We start from the raw sequence: 10494 nt of genomic DNA on the forward strand, positions 1-10494 counted from the left end.
CTGGTCACGCCAAAACAGAAGGGCGCGTAATAATAATGACCAACCCAAAACACAGGGCAAAACGGTCCGAAGAGAGAAATAAGACGTCAGCCAGCACAAAACACAAAAAATACAAAAGCATCCAAAATACAACCAGCGAAGCAACTACATTCACAGGGCCCACCGTCCTGAGTGGACAACAAACAATCCCGCACAAAATCCAAACTGAAAACACACATTAAATAAGTCCCCACTAATGACATACACAAAACAGGTGCGGAACAGACAGACAAACTAAACGAAACTGACACAACGATCGGTGGCAGCTAATAGGCCGGCGACGACAACCGCCGAGCGCCGCCCGACCGAGGAGGGGCGCCACTTTCGTTGGATCCTGTGACAGTACCCCTCGGAGCCGCGCGCTGACGCCGGCCTCGGGGACGGCCCGGAGGGCGAGGCGCCGGCCGATCCGGTCGGCGACGGTGGAAGTCCAACAGCATAGGGGGGTCCAGAACGTCCGCCGCCGGAACCCAGCACCTCTCCTCCGGACCGTACCCCTCCCAGTCCACGAGGTACTGCAGGCCCCCTACCCGACGTCGGGAGTCCAGGATGGCTCGGACTGTGTACGCCGGGCTCCCCCCGATGTCCAGGGGGGGCGGGGGGGCCTCCAGCACCTCACTGTCCTGCAGCGGACCAGCTACCACCGGCCTGAGGAGAGACACATGAAACGAGGGGTTAATACGGTAATACGAAGGAAGTTGTAACCTGTAACACACCTCGTTTATCCTCCTCAGGACTTTGAACGGCCCCACAAACCGCGGACCCAGCTTCCGGCAGGGCAGGCGGAGAGGCAGGTTCCCGGGTCGAGAGCCAGACTCTATCCCCCGGGTTAAACACGGGGGCGTCACTGCGGTGGCGGTCAGCGCTCTCCTTGTGTCGTTCGCTCGCCCTCAAACATTCCTGGACCGCGTTCCAGGTCTCCTGAGAGCGCTTGACCCATGCCTCCACCGCAGGAGCCTCCGTCTGGCTCTGTTGCCATGGCACCAGGACCGGCTGATACCCCAGCACCACCTGGAAGGGTGACAGATTAGTGGAGGAGTGGCGCTGAGAGTTCTGGGCCATCTCGGCCCATGGCACGAACTGCGCCCACTCCCCTGGCCGGTCCTGGCAATATGACCGCAGGAACCTGCCCACATCCTGGTTGATGCGCTCTACCTGCCCATTACTCTCGGGGTGGAACCCCGAGGTCAGGCTGACCGAGACCCCCAGCCTCTCCATAAACGATTTCCATACCCTGGACGTAAACTGGTGACCCCGATCAGATACGATGTCCTCGGGCACCCCATAGTGCCGGAAGACGTGAGTGAACAGGGCCTCCGCGGTCTGCAGGGCCGTAGGAAGACCGGGCAAAGGGAGCAGACGGCAGGACTTAGAGAACCTGTCCACAACGACCAGGATCGCCGTGTTCCCCTGAGACGGCGGGAGATCCGTAAGGAAATCCACCGAGAGGTGAGTCCATGGCCGCTGTGGAACAGGGAGGGGCTGTAATTTCCCTCGAGGTAGGTGCCTAGGAGCCTTACACTGAGCGCATACTGAACAGGACGAGACATAACGCCGGACATCCTCAGCCAAGGTGGGCCACCAGTACCTCCCCTTCAGGCCCCGCACTGTCCGTTCCACCCCAGGATGACCCGAGGAGGGTAGAGTATGGGACCATCGGATCAGGCGATCGCGAACACCAAGCGGAACGTATTTCAGGCCCACGGGACACTGCGACGGAGTAGGTTCTGACCGAACCGCCCGCTCGATGTCCGCATCCACCTCCCATACCACCGGTGCCACCAGACAGGAGGCGGGAAGTATGGGAGTAGGATCGATGGTCCGCTCCTCGGTGTCGTAGAGACACGACAGTGCGTCAGCCTTCCGGTTCCGGGAACCTGGAATGTACGAGAGAGTGAAGTTAAACCTCGTGAAAAACATGGCCCACCTCGCCTGACGGGGATTAAGCCTCCTCGCTGCCCGAATATACTCCAGGTTACGGTGGTCGGTCCAGATGAGAAAAGGGTGACGTGCCCCCTCAAGCCAATGTCTCCACACCGTCAAAGCCCAGACCACGGCTAACAGCTCCCGGTCCCCCACATCATAATTGCGCTCCGCCGGGCTCAGCTTCTTAGAAAAGAACGCGCATGGGCGGAGCTTCGGAGGAACGCCCGAACGCTGCGACAGCACAGCTCCTACCCCAGCCTCGGACGCGTCCACCTCCACTATGAATGGCAAAGAGGGGTCCGGATGCGCTAGGACAGGTGCATTGGTAAACAGAACCTTCAGACGATGAAAGGCTCTGTCCGCCTCTGCTGACCATCGTAGCCGCACCGGCCCCCCCTTCATCAGTGAGGTAATGGGAGCTGCTACCTGGCCAAAACCCCGGATAAACCTCCGATAATAATTAGCGAACCCCAAGAACCGCTGCACCTCCTTCACAGTGGCTGGGGTTGGCCAATTACGCACAGCCGTTACGCGGTCACACTCCACCTCCACCCCCGAGGTGGAAATGCGATATCCTAGAAATGAGACGGCTCTTTTGAAGAACTCACATTTCTCAGCCTTGACGTATAGGTTATGCTCCAGCAGCCGCCCAAGCACTCTACGCACCAGGGACACATGCTCGGTGCGTGTGGCGGAGCAGATCAGGATGTCATCGATGTACACCACCACACCCTGCCCGAGCATGTCCCTAAGGACCTCGTCCACAAAGGATTGGAAGACGGCGGGAGCATTCTTTAACCCATACGGCATGACGAGGTACTCATAATGGCCAGATGTGGTACTAAATGCGGTTTTCCACTCGTCTCCCTCTCGGATACGCACCAAGTTATACGCACTCCTGAGATCCAATTTCGTGAAGAAGCGCGCCCCGTGAAATGACTCCACTGCCGTAGCAATGAGAGGTAGCGGGTAACTGAAACCCACTGTGATAGCATTTAGACCTCTATAGTCAATGCACGGGCGCAGACCTCCCTCCTTCTTCTTCACGAAAAAGAAGCTTGAGGAGACGGGGGATTTAGAGGGCCGAATGTATCCCTGTCTCAAGGACTCAGTGACGTATGTATCCATAGCCACTGTTTCCTCCTGAGACAGAGGATACACGTGACTCCTAGGAAGAACCGCGTCAGCCTGGAGGTTTATCGCACAATCTCCCTGTCGATGGGGGGGTAATTGAGTCGCCTTCGTCTTACTGAAGGCGATAGCCAAATCGGCATACTCTGAGGGAATGTGCACAGTAGAGACTTGGTCTGGACTCTCCACCGTAGTCGCACCGATGGAAACTCCTATGCACCTACCTGAGCACTCCCTCGACCACCCCGTTAGAGCCCTCTGTCTCCACGAAATCTGGGGGTTGTGAGTGGCTAGCCAGGGGATTCCCAGTACCACCGGAAACGCTGGGGAGTCAATGATGAACAGGCTGAGACGCTCCACATGACCCCCCCACGTCTGCATAACCAGTGGCACTGTGACCTCCCCTACTTGGCCTGACCCTAGCGGTCGACTATCTAGGGCGTGCACGGGGAAGGGGTGGTCCAGCTGAACCAGGGGGATCCCTAACCTCTTCGCTAACCCATGGTCCATAAAACTCCCAGCTGCACCTGAATCGACTAGCGCCTTATACTGGAAGTGAGGGGAAAAATTAGGGAAACAAACGGAGGTGTACAAGTGATCGACAGGGGGCTCTGGGTGTGGCTGGTGCGGACTCACCTGGGGGGGCGAAGCGGTGCTCTGCCTGCCCTCCGAACTCCTGGAGGGACCTCTCCAGCACCGGTCCACAGTGTGTCCTCTGTGTCCACATCGGGTGCAAGAGAGACCCCTCCCTCCGGTCCTCCTCGGTGCAGCCCCCCCTATCTCCATGGGCTGTGGAGCGGGAGGACTGGTAGGCGTAACGAACAGGCCCCGACTGGAACGTCCCCGGGCAGCCAGCAGGTTGTCCAATCTAATGGACAAATCCACCAGTTGGTCCAGAGTGGAGGTGTTGTCCCTACATGCCAGCTCCCGGCGGACGTCCTCGCGAAGGCTACACCTATAGTGGTCTATCAGGGCCCGCTCGTTCCACCCCGATCCAGCGGCGAGAGTCCGGAATTCCAATGCGAAATCCTGAGCGGTCCTCGTCTCCTGTCTCAAATGGAATAGTAGCTCACCCGCCGCCCTGCCCTCCGGGGGATGATCGAAAACCGCCCGGAAGCGGCGGGTGAACTCCGGGTAGTCACCCCGTGCCGAGTCTGGACCTTCCCAGACCGCATTGGCCCATTCCAGGGCTCGACCCGTGAGACACGAGACGAGGACGCTCACCCTCTCTTCGTTGGAGGGAGGGGGGCGGACGGTCGCCAGGTACAGTTCCAGTTGGAGCAAGAACCCCTTGCACCCAGCGGCCGTTCCATCGAACTCCCTGGGCGGTGAAATCCGGATCCCGCCGGCACCCGCTTCAGTGGGTGTGGATAGATGCGTAGGGTGAGGGACCGGAGCTGGTCTGGCTGGGGAGGCACCTCTCTCCCAGCTCTCCAACCGGGCCAACACCTGATCCATGGCCGAGCCTAGGCGGTGGAGGAGGCCGGCATGTTGGGAGACCTGCTCAGCCATGGATGGCGCTTCTGCTCCTGCTGACTCCATAGGTGATGGTGCGGGATTCTGTCAGACGATTCTAGGAGTGGTGGTTGGAGTCAGGCGCAGAGAGCAGAGGTAAAGTATACAGTCTTTATTTTCTCCGGCAACAAACTGGTCACGCCAAAACAGAAGGGCGCGTAATAATAATGACCAACCCAAAACACAGGGCAAAACGGTCCGAAGAGAGAAATAAGACGTCAGCCAGCACAAAACACAAAAAATACAAAAGCATCCAAAATACAACCAGCGAAGCAACTACATTCACAGGGCCCACCGTCCTGAGTGGACAACAAACAATCCCGCACAAAATCCAAACTGAAAACACACATTAAATAAGTCCCCACTAATGACATACACAAAACAGGTGCGGAACAGACAGACAAACTAAACGAAACTGAAACAACGATCGGTGGCAGCTAATAGGCCGGCGACGACGACCGCCGAGCGCCGCCCGACCGAGGAGGGGCGCCACTTTCGTTGGATCCTGTGACACTGGGATTCAAACCAGTAACCCTGGCCCTACTGCTGTACCATCAAAAGTCATAATTGGTACCAGCTTAGGTTCAGATTTCTGATCTTCTTGATCCTAATCCCTATATGATAAGGTGCAACAGTGGTGGGAACAGAACATAGCCACAGGAAGTAGGGGTGCTGAGGGTGATGCAGCCCCCCCTGAAAAATCTGAATTAATAACAAATATTAATATTTTTGGATAACTTTTTCTCATAAAAGTAGCACACTGGGCCTTTACTAGTCCTGCATTAGCGGACCGATGTAGCACGGGCATAGTATTCCCCCCCCGTGGCTATGCAACAGAATAAACTGTACAGATATTTCTGGTTACTGTAAACAACAGAAAAAAGGATGGCTGTAGAGAAGTTGATGAAAGTGATCAAGTGGGGAGCACACGTATTAAAAGCCTACTTTCGTGACTCCTTTGAGGCTTTCAAGCAAACAAGTCATATTTTGACATGAGAGCACAACTAAATCAAAAGGTGAAACCACTAGATTTGCTATGATACATATACCATGCAGGTTGCTCAGTGCACTTTCAACACAAGAGAGTTTAACAATTGCTAAGTGAGAGAAAATGGTTATGGGAATGAAATAAAAATGGCATAAGCCATCACTGCCAGAATAAGTAAGCATTCATTACATATACATTGCAGAAAAAGCCTGCAATATACAACCTTCGTGAGAGATTCCCTTTATTTCTGCCTCATGGCAAAATGTGTAAAACTGCAGGAAATTAACTTGAAAACTGCAACAAAAAAACAAAAAAAATTCAAGAAGACAAACGTTTTATGGAGATGGGCAGGTATTCAGCTGTCCTGAAGTTAGGTGGGCCAAGAGTCCAGATCTGGCAGAATGGTTTTGGGTGTAGGGTCTTCCCAAAGATCCCACTCAGCATCTGTTTGAGCATAGTCTGAAGGTAGAGAGGGCAGCTCCCCTTGATGCTCTCTAGTTATGCAGTTAACTAGCTAATATGACACAAAACATTCTCAGTTACAATACATGATAAACTTGATGCGATTTTTACAGTCAATTATAGCAACTATAAGTAAGAAAAAACAACATAATTCAAAATGACACAAAGGAACTATCAGGTTATGTTTCAGGGTTAAGGCCTAGTACCTTGTTACAAGCGTGCCTGATTTTAACCATCCTAATGCCATACATGAAAGGATTGAAAATTGGTGGACATATCAGAAAATAAACAAATAAAATAGTGCGAAGTACAGGTGGAAGATCTGCAGTTTCATATCTGCCTTGTAGAATCACAAATAACCAGCCAAAGAAGAAGTTCAGCATAGAGGCTATATGTGGTGTGCATGTGTTAAATGCTTTCTGTTTTGTCTCTTTTGAAGACTTTAAACATATTTGTAGAATTCTGACATATGAGTATATGGTAGGAAATATAGTACAAGAAACATAAACCACAGTGACAAGAAGACCCCATATATTATTCAGCATAGTATTTGAACAGGCAAGCTTGACTACTGAGTAGTTATCACAATACAGTCTGTCTAGAATGTTACCACAAAATTGCAGTCGCAAACTCAGGGAGATAACGATGGCGATGAAGAAAAAAGAAGTCAACCAGGACAGCAGAATTAAGCCACAAATTATTTTAGGTGTCATAATATTATTATATCGTAGAGGATAACAAATAGAAATGTACCTGTCATAGGACATAACTGCTAAATTACTAAATTCTGTTAGAGCACATGAGTACAACACATAAATCTGGAGATAACAATAAAAAAGGGAAATATCATGTGTGTCAGAGAGTAAGTAAAACATGAGAGCAGGAAACAAACCAGTGCTCCCATACAACTGATTAACAAACAAAGCACATAGAAACAGATACATGGGTTCATGAAGGCTTCTTTCAATGCAGATAAGTCCAATAAGCAAAGCATTGGCAAGAATGATGACAAAATATAATACAGTTACTAGAGCAAAGTAGCAATACTTCAATTGTCCGATATCACCGTATGCAGCAAGCCTAAAGACCTTAAAGTGAGTAGAGTTTTCCATGGTCCTGGGAGTTGTTAAAGACGTGCTGTCAATGTTTGAAGAAGAGGAGCAAATCCTCCTACTGTAGCTTACATATAAGTTAAATTGATGAAATCACAAAGAACAGACAACCTAAATGTATAATTCCTTGACTTGTTGATTCAGTAATAGATTTCCCCACATCTACAGTATACTCACCAATATAGACAGCTTTTCATTCTCCTGATAACATAATTCAAACAATACTATTCTTTGTATCCTGCACTCATGTAACTTTACATTCAAATGCAAAGTAATACATTGATTACATGTATTCTAAATCCAAAATGAAGACTGCTCATTTCTAATCCATGATGACCTCCTTAAACTCAGCTCCTCACTTGATTCTTATACTTGTGAGATATATAAAAAAAAAAGCCTGCCATGGTGTGATATGCAAAGGATTACCAATACCTGGGGATACCTGGGGATAATTAGACATTTTCACAGTCAAGGGAACCATATAGAGGTAAACAGATACCATTTTGCATCACATGCCCTCCAGGGTGTTCAAATGCCTTTTTTTAAATGAAAAATCCACCCAAAACACTCATTCTTATAATTTAAATAACACTAATATGTGACAACAATATTTTTTTGTGAAGCAATGTTTCATTTTGGCTTTTTAATAGGGATGGTAGCAACATATGAAAATTGCTGTGGAAATCTGTTTCAGCTCTAAATCCACATTGCAATGCTCTCTCTATGGGCTGGCTGGCTAGCTAGCAAACATGGCTACGCACAATAATACCAAAGACAATATCAGTATGTGACGTAGCTAGTTAGCTGTTAAATTGCCTTATCAAACTGCACTATTTTAGGAGTCTACAATCGAATCATGTTCAACCTGCAGATCGATGTACCTCACAGAGTGGAGTGACATTCACAACAACACCATGCAGTGGACCCTGGACTGAAGAGGCAGAAAAATAGAAGAAATGTGCTACACTGTCTGTAAAATTACACATTTCATGAGGTAGGAATATCGGTCCCGCTTTAAATGACATGCAGCTTATAAAGGCTTCATAAAGTCTTCATAAACAATACATAAATGTGTTACAAATAATCTATAACTGTATGTTATGCTTTATAAAGGGTTCATAAATTTGGCATAACTGTGTGACAATCACTGATGTCAAACTTGTGCTTTATAAAGTGTAGCATAAGCAACGCTTAATAAAGGCCTTATAAATCATTTTAAATTGAAGTTTCACAAAGCATTTATAAACCTGTCATGCATCTTGGTAGAGTATTTTAACGCCAGGATAGTGGGACTGATTTCCGGGGCCACCCATACATAAAAATCTCTTCACACATTACTAAGTCACTTTGGATAAAAGAGTCTGCTAAATTTGATATATTAAATTTCTCTAAAACATTTCTAGGACGGCCCAACATCTTTCCCTCTTGGATACATAGTCAATATTGGACCTGAACTCAACTTTCCACAAAATGCTGTGCTGCAGGATAAAACTCTAAAGTGCAGTCATGCACAGAAAAAAACATTGGTGAGTCCTTTTAAATCAGTTTTAATTTCATGTCTACTTCGTTTTTTTCCCCCCCAAATTCCATTTTCTCAGTTTAGTTTTTCCAGGTTTCCCCCAGTTTCTTCCAAACGTTTAAAATAGAAAAACAGCAACATTTGATTTTCTGTGTTCACAACAATGCTTAAGCCACATCATGTGATGTGAAAAATCTAAGAAACTTCGATTTTTTTGTATAATTGCCCTTTGTAGTTGCCCACTATTGTTTGGTTAGAAGGTTTTCTGTAGTGCAGTAATCGCACATGTGATGATTATGTATTCCATATAGAGTGATTTGCATTGTGGCCACATAATGGAACGGGTAGAGTAAAAGGCCAACACTTCGTATTATTCAGAACTCCATGAAATGATGCCAGATATACATTCTACAGACCCTGTTGAGTACTCCCAACAATACTTTTACTCCATCACCCATAACTGTTTTTGCGCTATAAGCCAATATGTATTCCATATACTGTACAGCGATTCACATTGGGGGTATTTATGACCTTGGAACATGTTTTAAAACCCACATTCAATGCAAATGTCACCTTAATATGAACAAATATGAACCATTGTTAATTTTTAGACAATTATTTTTCATATATCATTAATAAATACAGGTTTTTGACACTTTTATACTATTACGTGGTGGACTTTTATTTAGAACGTTTCAGAAATTCCGTTACCCGGAAGTACTTTTTATTGTTGCTGATGAGACGCTGATCATGTGATGAGTTCGCAAATCAAATACCCAATTGTGGTGCCAACCTGACAATGAAAAACAAGTAAGTTAACCTTTATATATTGTAGTTTAAATTAGTTTGTAGTAAAGTGTTGACTTACATTACATACTGTAGCCACCTCAGTCGTTATTTCAAATCATTCTGGTGACTTTACAGGAATTGCTAGCTAGCCGAACTTTTGCTAGCAAGCTACAGTAGCTAAATACACGTCTCATAGTCACGTCATGAGACTTGTAAATGAAGAGGAATATAATAATATTCTATCTCCCCATTTAGAGTTTATGGTTTAGCACAAAAATGCCCTTATCAAGATAGTGTGTTAAAGACATTTCCTAACAGACCTGCTAACTTTATTTGTTGTTAATTTTAAGGTTGGAACCAACATGCAGTACCTCCAGCAGGTAGAGAGGCAAGAACCATTCCTCCAACAGCTCAGGGACAAGCTACACTATTCACAGTCCTGTTAGGCTGGACAATAGAGCGAGTCAAAATTCACCCAAGGCTGAAAATTAATTTTGTTGTTTACATTTTAACTATAAACAACATGAGCAGGTCTCATTGCCAACAATAGCGAAGCAGGCATTGTGACGTTGAACAATAAGCTGGGAATAGAATGTTCGGAAGGTGAGTTGGTGCCACAGCGCTCAATAGAACTAACTGGAGCTGGCAGGGTGAAAAATGCCCTAAAATAAGGCCTGTTTTTTTGTGATAACTTCAAAACGACAGCAAGCAGCTGGGAAATATCACAAGGGAAAAAATTATTCGATCCCCTGCTGATTTTGTACGTTTGCCCACTGACAAAGAAATGATCAGTCTATGATTTTAATGGTAGGTTTATTTGAACAGTGAGAGACAGAATAACACATAACAAAAAAATCCAGAAAATTGCATGTCAAAATATTATAAATTGATTTGCATTTTAATGAGGGAAATAAGTATTTGACCCCTCTGCAAAACATGACTTAGTACTTGGTGGCAAAACCCTTGTTGGAATCACAGAGGTCAGACGTTTCTTGTAGTTGTCCACCAGGTTT

At 47.3% G+C, this 10494-nt stretch overlaps 1 protein-coding gene across 1 annotated transcript; it reads right to left on the reverse strand.

Moving 5' to 3' along the window:
• Positions 1 to 6240: 6240 nt before the first annotated feature.
• LOC115206798 (olfactory receptor 11A1-like) lies at positions 6241 to 7392 on the reverse strand. Its single transcript, XM_029773993.1, has one exon. It carries the CDS (start codon positions 7171 to 7173, stop codon positions 6241 to 6243), a length of 933 nt encoding a protein of 310 aa, XP_029629853.1. The 5' UTR covers positions 7174 to 7392.
• Between the last annotated feature and the right edge of the window lie 3102 nt (positions 7393 to 10494).

This window comes from Salmo trutta, chromosome 13 (genome assembly GCF_901001165.1).
Source record: "Salmo trutta chromosome 13, fSalTru1.1, whole genome shotgun sequence".
In the NCBI taxonomy this organism is placed as follows: Eukaryota; Metazoa; Chordata; class Actinopteri; order Salmoniformes; family Salmonidae; genus Salmo; species Salmo trutta.